At 48.8% G+C, this 21,539-nt stretch overlaps 1 protein-coding gene across 4 annotated transcripts; it reads right to left on the bottom strand.

Annotated features, from left to right (window-relative positions):
• Positions 1–4,946: 4,946 nt before the first annotated feature.
• Positions 4,947–17,977, bottom strand: LEP (leptin). 4 transcript variants are annotated; one of them, XM_055307254.1, is made up of 4 exons: positions 15,127–15,524; positions 9,471–9,533; positions 7,650–7,821; positions 4,947–6,172 (listed from the first exon to the last, which is right to left on the bottom strand). In XM_055307254.1, exons 2-4 carry the CDS (start codon positions 9,503–9,505, stop codon positions 5,816–5,818), a joined length of 564 nt encoding a protein of 187 aa, XP_055163229.1. In that variant the 5' UTR covers positions 9,506–9,533; positions 15,127–15,524; the 3' UTR covers positions 4,947–5,815. The 4 variants fall into 4 exon arrangements, with proteins under 4 accessions (XP_055163229.1, XP_055163228.1, XP_055163230.1 ...); XM_055307253.1 differs by having other exon boundaries at positions 4,947–6,175; XM_055307255.1 differs by lacking the exons at positions 9,471–9,533; positions 15,127–15,524 and adding an exon at positions 17,940–17,977 and having other exon boundaries at positions 4,947–6,175.
• Positions 17,978–21,539: the final 3,562 nt, after the last annotated feature.

Consider the following 21,539-nt stretch of genomic DNA (forward strand, 5'->3'; position numbering starts at 1 on the left):
TGTGAATTTCTAACAAATAAGGAAGCATTTAAAAATAGGGGCTGCCTCAATTGGTAGATCGTGTGACTCTTGATCTCAGGGTTATGGGTTCAAGATCCATGTTGGGTGAAGAGACTACTTAAAAACAAAATCTTAAGTTTTTTTTTTTTAAGGATTTTATTTATTCATGAGAGACACAGAGGGAGAGAGAGGCAGAGACAGAAGCAGGCTTCATGCAGGGAGCCCGATGTGGGACTTGATCCCAGGACTCCAGGATCACGCCCTGGCCAAAGACAAATGCTCAACTGCTGAGGCACCCAGGCATCCTTTTTTTTTTTTTTTTCCCAATAGGGTGCCTGAATGGCTCAGTCTGTTAAGTGTTCAACTTCAACTCAGGTCATGATCTCAGGGTCCTGGATGGAGCCCCCTGCATCAGGCTCCCTGTTCAGCAGGGAGTCTGCCTCTCTCTCTCTCTCTCTCTCTCTCTCTCTCTCTCTCCCTCCACCCCTCCCCTAACTTATGTGCACTCTCTTGATCTCTGTGTCAAATAAATAAATAATACCTTGTAAAAGTATTTAAAAAATAAAAACAATTAGGGATCCCTGGGTGGTGCAGCGGTTTGGCGCCTGTCTTTGGCCCGGGGCGCGATCCTGGAGACCCTGGATCAAATCCCACATCGGGCTCCCGGTGCATGGAGCCTGCTTCTCCCTCTGCCTGTGTCTCTGCCTCTCTCTCTCTCTCTCTCTCTGTGACTATCATAAGTAAATTAAAATAAAATAAAATAAAAATAAAAACAATTAACCACCATGCCAATACAATTAGTAATATTTCCTTTCATCATTTAACATGGAACCCATACTCAGATTTCCATCTCTGTCTCAACACCATCTTTTACAGTTGGTTTGGGCTTATATCTTTGAACTAAAAAGGAAGATATTTGCTGAGCAAATTAAGAGTGAGCAGAATTTTAAGTTTAACCTTTAATGATTAGGACTGTGTGAAAAGCTTTCAGGATTTTCACAGAACTGGTTGACCTGATATAATAGGCTTGTTAATACAGGAGTCCCAGTCCCTTTGGTCACTAAGCAAGCAAGAGCTGAGGGCCTGCTGGACACAATAGCCAGATGCAGGGGTGAGGCAGGGTGAGGCGGCCCTGCCCACAGAGGCTCACATCCCCAGGCAGGGAAGGGAGGGCTAGAGACCCCAACAGAAATGATTCCCTGTGAGCTGTGTGGAGTGAACAGGGGGCTGCGGGAGCTCAGTGTAAGGAAGAAATGCTAATATTAGGTCCCTTTATTGTAAAAAGACATTTTAGGCAGCTGATAGTCAATGATCGAGAGAACTTTGATTTGGCTTAGTGTTACTTTAAACAATAATTATATACATAATAATCAACAATTAGATTGGTGCCCTTGTAAAAGAGACCCCAGACATCTCCCTTGCTCCTTCTACCAGAGGAGGACACAGTGAAAGATATGGTCTATGAAATAGGAAGCAGGTGCTCACCAGACACGAAATCTGCTGGCACCTTGATCTTGGACTTCCAGCCTCCAAAAGTGTGAGAAAGAAATGTCTGTTGTCTATAAGCCACCCAAACTCTGGTATTCAGTTACGGCAGCCCAAATGCAGGAAGACGCGATACTAACTTTATATGTATTTCTTCTCTTTTCACTTACTCCTTCCTTCCTTCCTTCCTTCCTTCCTTCCTCCCTCCCTCCCTCCCTCCCTCCCTCCCTCCCTCTGTCCCCCTCCCTCCTTCCTTCTATTCCTTATTAATCTCATAATTCTTCCATTTAGTAGATTCCTTTTCTTGTCTTGCTCTCTCTTCTGTGTCAAGCTTTCCTGAAGTGGATTTCCTTTCTCCCATTGTACAGATGACAAGCTGAGACTCAGAGTGGTTAAATAACTCACCTAAGACTTAAGCATCCTCTGCACTGGGAGCTGGAGTTCCAATGAGGCCTGGTGTGGAGGCTCCATTACCTTCTTTATAAACCTGACTCCACCACCTTCACGTCAGAGAGAGTATGTTCCTGAGGCAAGGATCCCGGGGGGCTGAGGATGACAATGCGCCAGTGAACTTAACTCAAGTGGGTCTAGTGGGCAGGCAGCACCAGACTCAGATCCTGATGGTAAAAGCCTAGAAAAACTACCCCAAATTCTTTTGGGGAAAGTAGGGTATATATTTTTTTTGACTTTGTGCTGTTGTGCAAACTTCTTTCTCACTAGACTGCAAAAGCCCTGCCTTTGGAGGTTGAACATGGTCAGTTGCTGCTCCCAGACCCTGTCAGCTGTTTGGGAGATGTGAGCTCTACCTCGGGGGAGAGCAAGAGAATGCCCAAGGTTGGAAAAGGTTCAGGAAGCATAACTTGAAGAACATGCCCTTCCACTACGACCCTCACTCCACTATGACATTTCCAGGCCTCTGCTCCAAGACCCCTGTTACAGTGGGCTGTACTTGGGGATGGGTTGGAGGGGGTTGCTTCTAAGGCTCATGACTGCTTGGAAACAAGACATCTCACATAGTTCCAGATGGCCACCAAGGGTCAAACACATTGTCCCCAAGTGCCTGTGACCCACCTCAGGCTGGCAGAGACTGGGTGGGTCATGGCACGGGTGCCTTTCTAGGTCCCTGGAGATGAATGCAGAGGCAAGTCTTTTAAGAGACAGACTATAGCCTGGACTTTTCAGCAACGTGGGCCACAAATCCTCTCTTTTTATTTAAGTTTATTTCCATCGCTTGCAGTTAAAGAAGTCTTGACTGGTGTACAGAGACTAGCTACATCCCCAAGCTGCCAAGTGACCTACTTACTTAAGCTTTTCCAGGCATATCTGACACCCTCCTAGCCTGCTGCAGCTTCCCCTCATTCCTCCATCACTTAAACTAGTACTGAGGGAAGGGTTGGCAGTTGTCAACTCTACTCTGAAATCACCCAAGGAAGTGACTGTTTGATGGGCCAGTCCCCTCCCCCATCCTACCCTGCCCCCCTCACTCCCAGTCCTCCCCAGAACCTGGGTTGAAACTGTCAGGTTCTAACTGTATCACAGAGAGGATTGTCTGTGCTCTGTGCCTGCAACGAGATAAGTTGTCTTTTCAAGCCTGTGCACCTGGTTGGGTCTGCTATTGGGCTTCATGTTGTTGTTTGCTTGCCAGATTTTTCCTTGTTGTTGTTCTTTTTTTTTTTTTTTTTTTTTTAAAGTAATTTGGTGCTTCTCAAGGCTGATTTGCAGACCACACTGTGCCTCTGGGGCAGAATGTGCTCATTTTGCCAGCTCTGTGCTTTGGGGAATCCTTTAGCCTGAATAACTGGTGGCCGGCTGTGGCCAAGCCTGGGCAGAGCTGACCCTGGTGAGGGAGGGAGGCCAGCCAGGCCTTGCCCTGTCACACACAAATAGCTCTTCTAAAGCCCCTCCACAAAGGGTGACAGAAAACAAAGACCAGGGGGCAAAGTTAATTTATTTGACTTTTTTTTTAACAAGAAAAAAATTTTTTTAAGTTACAAAAAAAGACATTCATTTACATTTTAGAACTTTCACACTCTGAGAATGAGCCATGGTGCCAGGTTTGGGTAAGTGAAAGGCTTAAAAGATCCCAGCCTGGCTGGGTGGTAATGATTATCTAGGTCATACTCTCCAGAAAGGATCTTACTCTATCTCATGAATCTCTGTTCTAGAACTTTCGATTCTTGACCCTTCTGATATCAAATTTCTTTGACCACCGAAGACCTCTTCAACATGTCACTTTCCCTCCCGCCTTGCCTTTGTCAGCCTTTCTTTATAACTGACTGCACATACCTTCACCCCGGTGTCTCAGCACGAACAAAACAGCCTCCGCCATTCAGGCAATTCACATCCCTCACCTCCTGCAAAATCACCTCCAAGTCCTCTCTCCCTTTAAGCACTTCTGGTCTCCCCTGCCCAACCCTATTTGCACCTCCAGGGAGCATTACCTGGCTCCCAGGACTCTCTGGGAGTCAGAGGTCCTGAACTCTAGTCTTGGCCCTGCTACTTGTCTGCCGTTATGGTCTTAGGTATGTTCTTAGTTCTTATTTTTAAATTGTCAGCTATGCTGCTGCTTCAGAGGGATGTGGCTTCACAGTAATAAATGCTGCCGTGCCCTGAAAAGCAAAAATGCTACGAAGTGGGAGCAGGGTTAGCCTGTGGGCCCCTGAGCACTGACACTCTCAGTTCAGCATTTCTGCCCGCTGAGGAGTGCGCTGGTTCAGCTGCTCAGTTGCCATGGTGCGAGGCCAGCCTTTGCATGCTGGTGTGTGGCATTTTTATCATCTGGAATGCAAGGTCCCTGAGGGTAAGGCTGGATTTTAACGTTTACTTGGTGAGCTTCTCTAGCCCATAGCACCAATCAGGACTGAGCACAAAGTAGGTGCTCGGTCTTAAAGTTAATAGCTTTGATTCAAATTTCCTTGGACAGATCCACCACCTAGAGTATGATGGCCTCATCATAGTGGCAGGATGGTGGAAAACCCAAGCCTCCTGTTCATCCCACCAAACGTGACCTCTGGTGGGAAGGGCATTCCTGGCGGCCCGGCACTCACCAGTGCCAGCCCAGGTCTTGGGACCATTCGCTAAAGCCCCAGAACTTCCCCCTGGAGTATAAATTTACCCCGAATGGGAGGGGAACGTGGTCTTGTTTGGGTGAGCCAGTGAGATGAGAACCACAATTTGGCATGCAAATCCCAAGTAGGGGTACTGCCATGTTACAAATCCAGTGTGGGATCATCCCTAGACCTCTCCAAGGCCCATACCAAGGACCCCTGCTCTGGGGATCACCACCTCCAGTGAGGGATCCTCATTCCCTGATAAGAAAGACCTGTCTCCAGCAATTGGAGAAGGCCAGCGCTCACAACTGCCCCAGTAAACAGTCGTCAGTGCCACTCCCCACCCCCCCACCCCCCCACCCCCGTGGGTGGCTGGCAAAACCCCACAACCCCCCCGCTGAAGGAGTCATATCCTTTGTTATTCTCATGAAAACCACACTAAGTGGTTGCAGAGATGAGAAAATGAACCCCCCTCCATTCGAAGAGCCCATCGCACAAATGTAATTCAAAAAATACATCCTGGATCCTTCCCCTTCCCGCTAACACGTTCTCCTACCTCCAGGTACACACATCTATATATTACACATGACAAAATTCATCTTCTTTTTGAAATAACCTGGTCCTTGGAGATCCGCTCAGGGCAATGCCATTGCAAACACTGTAATTTAACATCCGTCACAGTAGAAACATAGCCAGTTACCAAAGAACTAACTTGAGAGCCCTCAAGTCACTAGAAATGGGTTTGCCTCAGCCAGGCCCACCGATGGGATTGGAAATAGCATCCCTAGCTCTGGCTGGCCCCAAAGAGCCTGGAAAGGCTGATGTTTTGCTTTAAATCCATCCAGAATAAAATGCATAATAAATAATGTGTTGCTTGGGAGTTTGCAGCTATGTGGATTGTAGCTTTCATGGTGCTCCCAGAATTCTCAGAACCTCGCTTGATGGTCCAAAGGCTCAGCGGGTGCCTCCTGAAATCACCCCAGGTCACGCTGAAGCATGCAGTGATGGGGGAGGTGGCACAGGAAGGAAGCCTTTTGTGAGAACCCCAGATGCAGGTCACTGTTTGCCAGGTGGGTCCTCCTTCCCGGTGAGCATGGAATCCTGCATTCTTATCTTTGGTTTTGTGCCGTGGAGGCTTATGCCTTTGGAAGAGTGGCTCCGTGGTGTGAGAGAGAAACGGCTAGGGGCCAGGATAAAGGACACCCATACGGTCTCTCTCCTGGAGACACCTGGGAGCCCAGGTTCTCTCCTCGACTTGGGGAAGAGAAGCCTTCGAGGTCTCAGCACCCAGGGCTGAGGTCCAGCCGCCGAAGCATGTCCTGGAGGGCCGCCTGCAGTCTGCTCAGAGCCACCACCTCTGTGGAGTAGAGTGAGGCTTCCAGGACGCCGCCCAGGCTCTCAAAGGTCTCCAGGCCCCTGGCCCGGGGCAAGGGGCAGCTCTTGGAGGAGGCCAGCAGGTGGAGAAGGTCCCGGAGGTTCTCCAGGTCATTAGATATTTGGACCACATTTCTGGAATGCAGACTGGTGAGGATCTGTTGGTAGATGGCCAACGTCTGGTCCATCCTGGACAAACTCAGGACTGGTTGGAGCCCAGGAATGAAGTCCAGACCAGCGACCCTCTGTTTGGAGGAGACAGACTGCTGGGCCAGAGGAAAAGGGAGAGCAGGATCTCAGAGAAGTCGGTTCTGCAAGGTGTCGGCCTCTCCCATGAGCGTAGAGGTCCGCTCTCTTGCTTGCCTCCTCTCCTCCTTCCTCACCACCCTGGCCCAGGCCCTTGTTTCTTGTGCCCCAGGGGCTGCCAAGCTTCCAAGCTGTTTCCTGGACTTCTGTACTCCTACTCTTCCCAAATCACCCTGCCCTCCCCTTCCAGACCAATCCTTGCAGGTGGTTCTCTCCTGGAAATGGCCTCTGCTGTAGACCCAGCCATGAGGCCTGATTCTTACTTAGTGAAGTCTCTTCCCCAGGTACTGAGGTCCTCCTGAAGTGTCCCTTCCCCAGACATCATCACCCTCTTTTGCCCCCAGAGGATTCCTTGCTCCCAGTCAGGTTCTCCAAGGCCTCCTACCCCCTCAGGAGTCAAGGCTGAACCTCCACCCCCCCACCCCCCCCGCCAAAGAGCGTCCCATCTCACTCCTCTGCTCCAGTAACACTGGTTACCAGGAGTTCTCCCCTTCTCCACTGCCTGTGGCACTCACTCTCTGCACCACCCAAGCTGGGACACTCTGGACCTATCATGCGTGGCCCCATGAAAGCAAGGAGACTCATAGACTTCTCTCTTAAAATGCCCAAGGCTCTTATCTAGTTCTGAGCTGTCCCTTCTTCTGGCCACCTAACTTCTTCCTGGCTGCCCAAGGCCACTGTCAGACATCCATAATGGGAGGAGATGTGGAAATCTCTAGATTGCTTCGTGCTGGGTGAGCAAGCAGGCTTTTAAGACCAGGGGCTACTAAAAACCACAACTAAACTTTTAATGAGGGCATGCTGTGTTCTGGTTCTGTTAGGGTGGGTGAGGGGAGATCACTTTCTTTAACTAACTGAATCTCCTAACAATCTTGTGAAGTCCCTTATGATAGTCCCACTATCAGGCTATGGAAACTGAGGCTTCAAGACATTGAGGAATTAGCTTAAGATTTTACAGATAGAGAACAGAAGCGTGAAGATTCACATTTGGTCTTCCTAATTCCAAATACAGATGTCATCTGGGAAATGGCTGAAGGTCTAGGCCTGTGGACCCCAGGACTAACAGTAACAGGGAGAAGCTTCACAGGGCCAGAGTTCATCTAGGAAGAATGCCCAATGATGAGTACATTCTAGAGATGTGACAGAGGCCTAGAGGGGATGCAACTAGGAGTCTGGTCACCTGCCAGTGGGACACCAGTACCCTTATGGCTCTCTCTGGTCCTAGGTACTAGGACTTGCATCAGAGAGGAAGGAGAGGGAGAAGGTGGGAGATGGAGAGAGAGGAAGAGAAAAGGCTGCTGTTCGTACCACGGGGAGGTGTCAAGGCCACCATGGCCCCTATATGTGGCTGCACAGGCCTCAACTACCATCTGAGGTCCTGGTTTCCCCAAGGGCCAGTCTTGGTTCTACTTTGTCTTCCCAGACCCTCCCTACCGTGTGTGAAATGTCATTGATCCTGGCGACAATCGTCTTGATGAGGGTTTTGGTGTCATCCTGGACTTTTCGGATTGGCACAGCTTCAACACAGGACAGATAGGGCCAAAGCCACAGGAATCGGCACAGAGGTCCACAACGCATTTTCCTTCCCCGGCTGTGCTTCTTGGGCCTGAAAACAGAAGGAACCACGCATAGCAGGTTGCTGGTATCTCAGAAAATACCCATAAGTCCTGTTACCAACCTCATCATCAGATGTGGATAAAAATGAGACTTGCCTTCTGCCATAGCAATCATCTCCTCAGTGTCAAAGACAATTTGTTATCTAGAATTACATTAATGAAATGCATGTCTGTGGGGAAGTAAGACCTGACCAAATAAACAACAAAGTGATGTGGAATAGACCACAGAGCAGTAAGCCAGTGCATGAGTGAATGGACGTCGTGGTGTGACTTTATTGCAAGCTGTGAGGAAGAGATGGGCTTTTAAGGTCTGGTCTGAATCCAGCCATTTAATAGCTGCCTGACTTTAAACAAATCACAAAACCACTAAAAACTGTAGACTTTTATGAGGATCAAATGAGACAATGCATGTGCAAGAGCTTTAAAGGTGTTGTGAAATGTACTACATTACTATCCTTATTACTAGAGATTATGTTACTTGCCGTCTCCATTACTCTCCCATGACAGCCTACTGATACCTCTGTGATGGCGTTTATCACTGGTTTTATTACTTCCTTTCTCTCCTACTGGGAGCCTGAATGCAGCCAGCACTGGCGGAAGATCTGCTAATGTGTCAGATACAGCACCAGGCACCAAGGATATAATCGTGAACAACAGATGCTCTCTACTCTCAGGTTGCTTATGCTTTTTTTTTTTTTAAGATTTTATTTATTTATTCATGAGAGACACAGAGAGGCAGAGACATAGGCAGAGGGAGAAGTAGGATCCCCATGGGGAGCCTGATGCAGGACTTGATCCAATGACCCCGGAATCACAACCTGAGCCAAAGGCAGAAGCTCAACCACTGAACCACCCAGATGCCCCACTTATGCATTAATAAGAGAGATAAACAGGTAAGCAGACCATTCCAATACAGGAAGAATAAACTTCACAAGAAGAACAAGTGCAAGATGTCACAGGAGTACAAAGGGGGCTCCCTGAAAGAGGTGTCACCTGAGCTGGGTATTAAAAACCCAGTATGGGTTAGTAAGAATGGAGAGTGGTTGCCACAAGAGGCCAGAAAACAGTTGGTTTAAAGGCATGGAGGCAGAAGAGACTATATAACGTGTTCATCCAGAATGTTTGACACTTTCAAAGTCATGGAACAATGAATTCTAATATTAATAATATGCAGATCCTTGAATAAGCAGCAAAGTTTTAATGAGATACATAAGACAAAAGGTAATAAAGTTAAATGTATGCGAGTCTGTGATCCATGCTAAGGTTGTGTGCATGAGCCTGAAATGATAATCAAATGTAAGTAAATATTAGCATGAAGGTTCTGGAGAAGGCAAAAGAGTTAATCTCTGCTTTTTATGTTTTGTGTCATCTGGGTCTTAATAAAAACAGATAATACATTTTCTGTCCACAGGTGGCAATATTAGTATAATTCATATTCTGGCAATATAATAGAAATAAACTATTTATATATTATTTGTAAGGCTTGATCAAAGGTATGCTTTTGTTTTTAAAATGTTATTTATTTATTTAAAAGAAAGAGTGAGCACAGGCAAGGGGGAGGGGCAGAAGGAGAGGGAGAAGCAGGCTCCCTGAAGGGAGCCTGATGTGGGGCTCCATCCCAGGACCCCGGGATCATGACCTGAGCCAAAGGCAGATGCTCAACCACCGAACCATCCAGGTGCCCCAAAGGTATGCTTTTAATCTGAAATTTATAAAAAGGGGGAAAAGGAGGGTCAAGAAAATGTGTTAACTTGCTCAAACAAGCGAGTAGCAGAGTCAGGCTTCTGCTTAACCCAGAAAGGCTGGGGTGCTTTCTACCCACCCTACAGTTTCTCCAGCCTCTAAGGAGAGCCCCAAATTACAAACCACCCCAATGCTCAACAAGATACCTCCTGGGACCATGGCCTTTGGAAACAAATACCTTACTCTAGGCTGATGCTATGGGATTGCACCCCCACATCGACTTCAAATATGAAAATATCCTATGTAATTCAGGAGAAGGCACATCAGATGTTTCTATGCTTGTTTTCTCTCTTAAAAAGTGGAAGCTCCCTCTATTAACTACTGATTATGTGAGTAAACATTTCCACCAAAGGTTTTTGGAATGGAGTTAAATAGAACTAATCCCCAGTATGATTCCATGAAGCCCTAGCAAAGGTGGAAAGTATAGTGGTTAGGTCCCAGGGTTTCAGTGAATCCCTAGGCAAATTCTTAACTTCCCTACAGAATCCGTTCCTATTAGTGAAATGAAATTAATAACACCACCTGGCTCTAAAGGGTAAATGAGATGAACCTGTCAACCCTCTGCCTGTTGTGCATTTTTGTGCCGAAGGGCAGGGGATGGGGGAGGTCAGCAGTTTGGGAATTGTGTGGTTACTGGGCAGGGCTTGAAACACTGGGGTAACATTGCCTGTAGCCAACCCCAAATCTAGCATTTGGCCCGTTGCCTCCCTTGGGCATTCTCAACAGGGTGCCTGGTATTTCTGGGTGTTCCCCCTGCAGCACAAGATTGAATGGTACCCTTTTCTAGGATTCTTGGGTAATGACACCCTCCTTCCCGAGAGAATTTATTACCAGATTAACTCTGCTCATAGTTGCTCTCATATAATGGCCACCATGTAACATCTGAGCGGGAAAACAGTTTTACAAGCCCCTCTATCACCGCTGATAATATGCTTCAGTGGATGCAGAAAATACATTGTAGTTCCTTGAAATGTGGAACTGAGAAGCTGCTGGTAAATCTGCCTAAGAGGAGGAGGCCAGATTTAGGGGAGTTCCGTAGAGAATCCATACCAAGTCCATCTGAGATCCAAGTGGAGGAGAGAACGTGGCCCACCAACACACACAATACATGTGCTTGCATATACACACACATCACATACACAAACACATCAACACATCAAACCCTTTTAGCAGAAGCAGTTAGTTGTCTATTCTTTCCTTCTTCCCAAGTAATAGAATATCCAAGTTTAGATGGTGATGTGCCATCGAGAATAAATACTACACTTCTCAGCTTCCCCCAACGAGGTTTGGCTATGCCACTAAAGTCTGGCCATTAAGTATCAGCATGGGTGCTGTGTGGCAGCTCTTGGGTTGTGTACCTCTGCCTCTTCCTTTTTCATCCCTTCCCCCATCCCATGCCTGAGCTGCAGATGTGGTAGCCGGGGTTCTGGTGCCATCTTGGATCACCTTACGAATGGTGGGCTAGAGAGCTGGAGAACAGGTCCCTGAGGACTTTGTGGAGCTGAGTGACATACTGGCCGCAGACTGCCCCCACGCCCCACCTGGACTTGTGCTATGTGTGTGAGAGAGACATAACCTCTGTCTTGGTTAAGCCACTGTTATTTTGGGTCTCTGCTAAATGCAACCAAACTTAATGCTAGTTGATTTATATGCCTGGACATGGGCATCAGGACAAAGTGGATGTTGAGTGTTCCTGGGTTCACCTGAGTACCTGGGTGGGGCCTGGCTGTGGCCCAAGAAGATGGCTGGCAAGAGCAGAGTTTAGGGACCAGAGAGGGGAGGGATAATTCAAGACAGCAACTACAACTTCACTAAGCACAGTGCCTGACACATAATAGTTACTCAATGGATAGCAGCTGGTTGACAGCTAATGTGTACTGATCGCTCACTGTGGGCCACGTACAAAGATGAAATCACAGGAGGGTGGGAATCGGGACTAGGAAGGGACAAGGCTGAAGACTGCTGGTTTTCTCAGAAGCCCAGGGAATACACTGCAGTATTTAATGTTGTCAACTATTAACACATATTATTTGTTAGAGACAAAAGTAAAGAACAAAACTGTGCTCTTGAACAACCAGTTTGCATAATTAGCTGTAACTCAAGGAAGAATGTTTAAACAGCATGCCCAGGGTAACTCAGGGGAGGGAGACGTGTGTAAAATTATGAGCTCTAGAGTTCAGCAGAACTCTGCTTGAGTTGGAGTTCAGGACCTTGGGCAAGTTTGCCAAACTCTCTCACACTCAATTTTCTCAGCTATAAAATGGGAATGATACAAACTGTCATTCCCACTTGAGGCTGTCCTGTGGATGAAATGAGGTAATGTGTGCAAAGTGCTAACTCCTTGCCTGGCATATGGCCAACCCCAATACACCTTAGCTGTTATCACCACTATTTCCAGCTAAGGAATCAAGGAGGTGTCTTGGAGGAGGTGGCATTTCATAAGGGCCATAAGAGTCAGGAGGAATTGGGTTTGTGAAGGTGGAGGAGAGGAGCAGCCCAGCCGAGGTCTCAGAGGCTGAAGAACCCCTGTGAGCTCAGAACACCGTGGCTCACAGCCTGCATGAGAGGTGTGATGGGCCAGGAGGTGGGGAGGGCTTAGGGCCCGAGTGCCGAGTAAGGAGGCTAGGCTTCTTTCATGGAAGTGAGGAGCTCTGACCGTTCCCAGGCTAATGCTTTCAGCCCAGGTGACAAAAAGGATGGAGATGGAGATTGGCAAAGGCACGGGGAGGGAGTTGCAACACCACTGATTTGCTCGGTTTTGCTTGATTTGCTGGTTACGGCTGGTGGAACCTCAGGCAGACCTATCCAGCTGACAGCTGGGATTGGGAGTCACATTCAGAAAAACAGGGCCACACAAGTAGACCGAGCAGTGCCCAGGTGGAAAGAGCCAAGGTGGGAGGAACAGGGAGGACAAAGGTGATTGTCAGCCAGCTGCCTGGGCTGCAAAACCTTTTCTCTCTAGAAGTTTCCAAAATGGTTTTGAACATTTAGGAGCTGTCATTGTCTGAGAGTTAAAAGGTGAACTGTTGACACGTTAATACAACATCCTGTCTCCTCTATTTCTCTCTGCCCATTATTCAAGTGGGGCCTGGGGAGGGAGATGGGTACCTCTGGGGGTATCAATGGGTGGCTTGCACACTGGCCAAGGCCTCCCCTTCACTCTGCTGGCGCCCTGCTCGTCCTCTGGACTTCCTGTTCACCAGCTTTCACTGCCACTTTCCCTCTCCCTAATTAAGACCCTGCCACTCAAAAAAAAAAAAAAAAAGACCCTGCCACTCCCCATCATCTTTAACAGCATCCCCTACTATTCCCCTATACTGGGTGCACTGGAGAAGAAAGGAGAAAAACCAGAAAATGGAGCATCCCAGGGCAGCACTAGAAAAGGAAATGTCACCATAGAAAACAGTTCCAACAGTTCCAAGGCCAGGAGGAGAGGTGCACATAACCACACCTTCCATGCCACCACAGTTTCCACTGCCCAGGTTCACCTGGGGCCTGGGTGCCGGCCCTACCTCTATTCATCTTTAGCTGACCCCCCCAACCCTGCCCCACTTCTATGAAGGCCCCCTCACCTCTGCCTTCGCCACAGACAAGCTCACCCCTTCCTTCCCCCAAGAAGCTGCTGGCCTCCAGATATGACCTCCTTCACCTTCACTCTGGTCCTAGGAAATGAGGCAGACCAGCCTCTATGCCAAGATAGGGAGTGTGCTTCTCTAGATCCAGGCTGGATGGTTTGCTGGGCCAAGGTCAGGCCTGCCTATAGCCTTCTGATGAAGGCAGTGGGGGTAAGGAGAGCTTAGGGTCACAGAGCCATTTGCTGGTGGGGACTGCTAACCTTGAGTTATCTAAAGTCCCAAGTCTTCTCCTGGTTGAAAGCGCCAGAAGTTAACAGGGACCCAGCGCATACTTCTCTCTGCCTTCTCTTCTCCAGCCATGGGGATTTCTACACCCCTCTCTTCAATAATCCTTGATGTGCTAGTGTGAATTAAATTCAGATAATGTGATATTTGCTATTAATTATGAGGGAAAAGCTTTGGATGGTCTAAGCCTCTCCTTGCAGAAATTCTTCCTGTGGGCTCCCTCTCATCCTTTCCTTCTACTCTGCTTTCCTGTCTCCGTAATTCTAAGTTGGAAGGGACTTGGGGACAAGGAATAAACAAAGGATGAATAGAGACAGAGAAGCCTGGATGCTGGTCATTCAAGCTACTCAGAATCCAGTGGAACAAACAGAAGCTTAAATAACTCACTTTAATACAATCTCATCAAGGAACAAGGGAAGGAACATAGAATCTGGGGAGCATAGAGGAAAGAAGTGACCCTAGAAAGGTGAGGACAGCTTTGCAAATGAGACAGTATTTGAACTGAGACCTTAAGGACAGGAGTCCTCCAGGCAGAAGAAGGCAGGCAGGGCATTCCAGACCAATGTGACAGTGTGGAGTTGGGAAAAACTATGGTGGGTTTAGGAGAATTCAATATGGCAGAATGATAGAGCATGTAAGGCTAGAGAGCTAGAATGTCCCAGGCTTGATTCCACCTCGTGGGGGAATCTGCCCTCTCAGAACACACACACACACAAACACACACACACACACACACACACACGCACGCGCGCTGGAGGGGCATGATGAGTGGTAGGCAAGAGACCCAGAATACTCTTCTCCTCCTTCTCCTATCTCTTTCTCCTCCAAACCCTGATCCGGTCAATTACCATCTCTTCCAGGAATTGAAAGTAGGGCTTCAGAGAGCCCAGTTTGTCTCTGTTGAGGGCTCAGAAGCTCCAGGTTAGCTGCGATTGCCCTCATGTGCATGGAATAGCTGAGAAAGACCAGAGTTCATCCTGTAACAGGTGGGTTACAGTCAGTGCCTATGCTCCTTCCTGAACCTTCTTTCTGGTTCCTCACCTTGTTGGTTCTGGACCCTCCCTGTCCTTAGCCTCCACTGTGAGATACTCTTCCACATAGACTCGAGTATGTTTCAGCTCTCTGATTATATTTTTTTAATTCAGGGGATATATAGATAAACACAAGTAAGAGGAACAAATGTCAAGAAATCAAATTCACTTACTGCTTACTGTAAGTGATATATTCCTAAGAGTTCTGTTTTTTAAATGTGGGTTGCAATATGTTGTTTGACACTCTGAGCTAGCATGAGTGATTTTCTCTTATTTGCAACTGAAAGCCTTGTTTCAGAAATGTTAACCTACTTAACCAGCAGCCAGAGTGTGGGTGTGGGGGTTATAGTCTTCATACTCCTCATAAACCACCCTCAGATCTGATCCTCATCAGGGATAACACATGGGTTTCCAGTGTCAACTCTGATCAATTTTTAGCAGCTACCTGAAGCACTGTGTGGAGGCGGCCCTCAAGTTCCTCAGAGGCGAGAGGGTACCTCCATCAACTAGTGATGTCTTCCAGGTGCAGGAGTCGGGGACATGCTACTTGTTCCAGCATTTCCCGAGGGCCTGGCACACAGCAGGTACTCATTAAATAATTGTTGAAATAAATCAAATATTTCCCATCTCTGATCTTCATTGTCTCACCAGGTTAACCTACCTCTACTGTGGTTCACCTGCGCCTGTCTCAAAGTCACATCGTAGAATTCACTTTTGCTCAGCAGGAATCCCTAGGAAATTATTTTTTAAAAGATCTTATTTATTAATTAGAGAGAGAGAGAGAGAGAGAGAGTGCATAGAGGGAGAGGGGGAGAGAGAGAAGCAGATTCCCTGCTGAACAAGGAACTCAATGCAGGGCTCCATCCCAGGACCCCGAGACCATGACCTGAGCTGAAGGCAGATGCTTAACTCACTGAGCCACCCCAGGCACCCCCCTAGGAAACTTTCTTAATGATAGAAATCACTTTGGCTTCCACATCTCCCTTTAACGGGTCTCTTGGTTGGCTTCCTGCACCTTTTATGTGTCCTCCAGCACCATGTGGATCCCCATTCCTTTCAGCTTCCTTAGTTCCATTCATCAGCCTGGCTCCAGCTGCTCTGGGCCTCCTGCCCTCCTCAGAGGCCCCCCTCCCTCTTTTCTTCTCTGTAGCCCCCGCCTTTGCACTCCTCCTGAGCCCAATGCATCCCCAGACTACAAACACAATGTGCACACAGGTGGGGATGAAATCTTCAATGAAATCAGTGAGATGTCGGCATTGGCACCGAGCACGAATCCAGTTCTGGGGCGGGGCAGGGGGGATACTGACAAACTGAGCAGGAAAGCTTGTAAAATGCAGTTTGCACATCTGTTGTCACACATAGAATAAGCACAAAGAACTCCCTGAGCCCAGGCATCAGGTGTGCTGTTTTTAAGCAGAAACAACCTCTTTCTATTTCTCTAAGACAACTGTGTGGACAAAGTAGAATTTCAAGGCTCTGGGCTGGCAGGCCAGAATGGAGCTGCTGCCACGGAACCCTACTGCTGGGAAGGACACGGTCTACTGATTGACTGCAAGACAATTTGGCTCACTTTTCCTTTATTTTTTTTTTAATTTTTTTTTGTTTTTATTTATTTATGATAGGCACACAGTGAGAGAGAGAGAGGCAGAGACACAGGCAGAGGGAGAAGCAGGCTCCATACACTGGGAGCCTGACGTGGGATTCGATCCTGGGTCTCCAGGATCGCGCCCTCGGCCAAAGGCAGGCGCTAAACCGCTGCGCCACCCAGGGATCCCTCACTTTTCCTTTAAATCACACGCATGCTGTTCATGGATGCATACCTCCCAAGGACTCCACTTCCCTGAAGCCCTATCTCTCTCCCCGACCCCCTCATCCCCTTGGGTGACATCTAGGCTGGAGCGGGGACAATGACTGGGTCTGTGAGTAGAGCTCTCCCAAGTGGCCACCTCCACACCCTGCACAGGCCACTCAGACATGAAAGGCATCTGCCTGCGGCTGAAAGGCAGGAATTCATTGCAATCTCCCTGGCTCTGTCCTTGGCGCTTGGAGCCATTTCCTGGAACGGAGGGGGAGGAAAATATTTCCCCCAAATACCAAGAAGAGTTATTTTGGGCATAAGATGTACAAAATATGAGAAGGACGCTCCTTTGGCCAACATGGAAACGTTCCCCTCAGCCTAATGTCCTCGATTGCTAGAAAAGGGAAGAACCTGAAAACATTCACTGTTTTTCTCTTGCCTTCTCCCCCTACCTAAGTGAGAGAAATGATTGGCTTGACATCTCTGCTCAGGAGGACGTTAGAATGGCAGCGACTATGGTTCTGCAGACCAGCCTGGTGGGAAAGAGATTGGGTATCTCTCTCCCACTAGTCCCAGCTCACTGCTGCCCACCTCAGAACTCTACAGGGGAACTTAAGAGGGATGACAGTGGTTAGGTCCTACAAGGGGGAGGCAAGGAGCTATGCTCCTTGGTCGGTGCCTACAAGTACCTGCCCTCTGCCCCGCCCACCCCAAAGACCACCCTTCTAGCAGAAATCAATCCTTTCATCCTCTCCCAAACTGCTCTTCTCAAATGACAAGCAGGCCGCTTGTCTTGGATCCAGCTGTAAGTAAGGATTCACAATTCCAAAATGCCACCATCTTGAAGCTCTAGAAACTGGAATGGGAAGACAACCACACTCACAGTGAATGTAAACCAGGCCAGGAGAGGAGGGGACTCGACCTGGGGCCCACCTGCCAACAGCGGGTATTTGCGGTATTGACTAGAGAGGCGGTAACAGTTGGCAAACACGCAGTAGGCCCTTCCGTGACCTGCTGCTCTGTCACCTTAGAAAACCCCAATTTCATCCACCGTGAAGAAGACCGTTCGCTTGGCTTGAAGGCCAGATGTGGTGAGACTCGTCAGAATCTCTCTGAGACATCTGGGGTTCTTCCTGGGTTTTCTTTCCGCCTCTGCTCCGCAGAGCTTCCGTTCCTAGGCTTTGGCCTTATACAAATCCTTGCAATCAGACACGAGAGATGAAGACCCCCCCTGGAAAATGATGCCCGAAATCTTAGCCGCGGAGCAAAAGCGAGTCCTCAGAAACCCAGCGCTCACCCCGAACCCCCAGCGCCCTCAACTTTCCCGCCTCCGGGTGGGGGCAGGGTGCCCTGATCTTTGGGGATGTGCTCGAGGCAATTTCCACAGCATCTCAGCAGCTGGGCCGCGGGCTCTGACAGTCTCCTGGGACCCCGGCTGGCTCCATGGCACAGATTCCTGCTCCGTGGGCACCGGCTCAGCCCGGCCCCGAATCCAGATCCCCCCGCTGCCTTCCCTCCCGTCAGAACCCTGCTACGAAGCCGCCAAGGTCCGGAGCCAAGCCATCTGCCCCGCCCCTTCGCGCGCCTCAGTTTCCCCGGCGTTCGGCGTTCGGGGTGGGGTGCCTGGCCGGGAAAGACCGGCGGGGAGGGAAAGCGCAGCGCGCCCGGGGCCTTACCTCGCAGCTGCTGGCGCCGGGACTCCTCCGGGGCTCCATGCCTGCCCGCCCCTCTTATAGCCGCCCGAGCGCAACTTGCGCAACTGGCCGGCAGGCCCGGCGCACCCCGAGCGCCAGCCCCCGCCCCGCCTGGCGGGGAGCAGGGCAGCGGCGGCGGCGGCCGCGGGCCCGGGCCTCGAGGGAGGGCCTCCCTCCGCTGCCGGAGCCCGCGGGCCCCGGGGCGGCTGGCGGCTGGCGGGGCGGCTGGCGGGAGCGCCGCGTCCTCGAGGGCTGCCCCGACGGCTCGGCTCCCCGTGCGCCCCGCGCCCGCCGGGATGGGGTCGGCCCCCGCGCGCAGGCTCGCGCTCCGCCCGCTACACTGGGCCCTCGGAGGGCTCGGACGCCCCGCGAGTCCTCCTCTACCCCGGCTTTGCCGCGTACGCAGGACGCTGTTCGCAGCCGCATTTCCTCACCCGGCCTGAGCCTTCGTCGGGCTTGAGGGACGCGGAAAACTGAAGTCCGTGGAGGTTCAGGACTTTCCTCAGAACCACCAGCTGGGAAGGAGTAGCGAGGGGCCGGGAACCCCGGTGCCAACAACCGATCAGGCCCGTTCGCGTCCCCACAGGCGAAGAGCAGCCCTGAAACCGAACCGTTAAGCACCAGCCCATCTTTTGAGGGGCCAGTTGGCGAGTTCTTTTTATGTATTTATTTATTCATTCATGAGAGAGGCAGAGAGAGGGAGGCAGAGACACAGGCAGAGGGAGAAGCAGGCTCCACGCAGGGAGCCCGACGTGGGACTCTATCCCGGGTCTCCAGGACCACGCTCTGGGCCAAAGGCAGGTGCTAAACCGCTGGGCCACCGGGGCTGCCCCGGTTGGCAAGTTATGTGGGTGCGCCAAATCCGACCACCACCTGTCTTGGTATGGCCCTGAGCTAGGAATGGTTTTTGCATTTTTAAAGAGTTGAAAAATATAAAAATAAAAGAAGAATAGTTATGGACATGACCATTATATGAAGTTTACATTTTGGCATCCCTAAGTAAAGTTTTGAATTTTATCCAAAAAATTCCGGGGGGAACTTTTCCCTCTTGTACCTACATACCCTCTGATGTCGCCTCTTGGTCTGAAAAGCCTGAAATGTTTATCATCCCACCCTTAGAGAGAAAGTTTGCCAACCCTGGAACTAGAAAATACATTGCATGTTAGCTCTTCTGGGTCTTTATTCCTGCCAGTCGTGGGTGGGCATGCAGGACTGCTCAATCAGGCCTTCCCCAAGCACTGGGGTCTCTTCTTCCTCATTGAAGTAGCTTGTCCTGGTCACCTTTCCAGCCAAATCCCCTCATTCCAGCTGGCTTGGGTGACCTCTTCCCACCTCTGCCCACAGGCTGTAAGTGGAAGGCAGGTGTCAAGTCTCCCTTTTATAAGTCCTGGTAAGGGGGGGCCACCTGGGTGGCTCAGTGGTTGAGTGTCTGCCTTTGGCTCAGGTGGTGATCCCAGGGTTCTGGGATTGAGTCCTGCACAGGCCTCCCTTCAGGGAACCTGCTTCTCCCTCCACCTATATCTCTGCCTCTCTCTGTCTTCCTGATGAATTAAGAAAAAAAAAAAGATCCTGGTATGTTTGCAGTGCCAGGTGCATGTGCTCAGAAGAAGTTTCCCGAACAGAACCTCAGGGGCAACATGCATCAAAGAACTGATTATTTCTGACCTTAGTATTAGTGCCACCATAGTGTGGGGACTCCTCTGGACTCAAGGCCACCCGGAAGCAGATATTTAAAATGTGGGAAAACACACCTGCAGTGATGATGGTGTGGAGGGGACATGGAACGGTAGGCTGACATAGGTCCTGGCGGCACCATCAGATCACATTGGAGACTTTCTGATGGAAACATGTTCCCCAAAGGTTGTGTGCTCCATCAAGACTGCAGGGCTCTGTTTTGTTCACTGCTATATCCCCAGCTCATAGTCCAGGATCTAGCATGATGTATATCATTTTTAAGACATCTTTTTATTTTTTATTTTTTTTAAGATTTCTTTTATTTATTCATGAGTGACACAGAGAGAGAGAGAGAGGCACAGACATAGGCAGAGGGAGAAGCAAGCTCCATGCAGGGAGCCCGATGTGGGACTTGATCCAGGGACTCCAGGATCACGCCCTGGGCCGAAGGCAGATGCTCAACCGCTGAGTCACCCAGGCAGCCCTTTAAGACATCTTTTTAAATGAAAATTTCAAACATATGGAAAAATATGCATCACCTAGATTTAATGATTATTGTCTTCCCATATTTGCTTCATTTACTTTTTGGCTAAAATATTTTAAAGCCAATTGCAAACATCATGACATTTCATCCTTAAATACTTCAGTGTGTGTCTCTAAAAGATAAGGAAGTGGGTGCCTGAGTGGCTCAGTGGTTGAGCATCTGCCTTTGGCTCAGGTTGTGATCCCAGAATCTTGGGATCGAGTCCCGCATCAGGCTTCCTGCAGGGAGCCTGCTTCTTACTCTGCCTGTGTCTCTGCCTCTCTCCATTTCTCTCATGAATAAATAAGTAAAATTTTTAAAATAAATAAATAAAAAATAAGGAAGCATTTCCCCCATAACCACGAGACTATCATCAGACAATTATAATTTCTTAGCATCACAAAAGAGCAACACTACATTTAAATTCCCCCAAATATCTCAAATATGTCCTTCATAGTTGCTTTGTTTGAGCCTGGTTGTTTTGCACTTATTTAATAACTATTTATTGAAGGGAGGAAGAAAGGAAATTGAGCTAATATTTATGGAAGTCAGAAAGTGTTAGCACTGCCTATGATTTGCAATTGTACTGCCACCAAAAAGATGGGAAACCAACTAAATGTGCAACTTAAGAAACTGATTATTGAAAAGCCACCACTTAAAAGCAATATGCACACATTAAAAATTATGCTGTAAAATATGATATTTAATGATGCAGGAAAAATAATTCTGTTTTGTGAACTGGAAAGAATCCGATTACTGGGCATCTGGCTGGCTCAGTTGGTAGAGCATGTGACTCTTGATCTTGGGGTTGTGAGTTCAAGTCCCACGCTGGGTGCAGAGCTTACTTAAAGAAGTAAACAATAAATAAATCAAGAATCCAATTATAAAACGATGTTTTATCATCACACACATTCACACTAAAATATACGATATTGCTTCTGTCAGTGGGATTAGAAATGATATTTAATCTCTTTTTTGTGCTTTTCAGCTTTTAAAAAGTGTCTACAATAGAATTACGTTTTGTTTTTTTTTTAAGATTTTATTTATTTATTCATGAGAGACACAGAGAGAGAGGCAGAGACACAGTCAGAGGGAGAAGCAGCTCCATGCAGGGAGCCTGACTGGATCCCAGGTCTTCAGGATAAAACCCTGGGCTGAAGGTGGCGCCAAACCGCTGGGCCTTCGGGGCTGCCTTGGAATTATGTTTTAAAGAGAAATACTTTACTGTGCTTTGTGTTGTTTTCATATACCAGCTGTTGAACTCACTGCAATCAAGCTTTCCTTGTCCCCATCATCTTTATAACTTGGCTCTAAGTAAGGGCTTAGCTTATTTGTAAGAGGTCCTAGCAGCCTGGGTTATTTGTCTCAGTGGCACCATCTTCAGG

The sequence above is a fragment of the Nyctereutes procyonoides genome, unplaced genomic scaffold, assembly GCF_905146905.1.
Source record: "Nyctereutes procyonoides isolate TBG_1078 unplaced genomic scaffold, NYPRO_anot_genome, whole genome shotgun sequence".
NCBI lineage: Eukaryota > Metazoa > Chordata > Mammalia > Carnivora > Canidae > Nyctereutes > Nyctereutes procyonoides.

Bases quoted from the DNA above. Each gene is read 5' to 3' on its own strand.
- LEP (XM_055307253.1), bottom strand. From the start codon at position 9,505: ATGGTTCGGTGGTTGAGCATCTGCCTTTGGCTCAG. The intron at 7,822-9,470 runs GTCATGATCCCG...TTCTGTTTTCAG, and splicing joins AGCATCTGCCTTTGGCTCAG to GCCCAAGAAGCACAGCCGGG. The intron at 6,176-7,649 runs GTAGGGAGGGTC...CCTCTGGCCCAG, and splicing joins TCAATGACATTTCACACACG to CAGTCTGTCTCCTCCAAACA.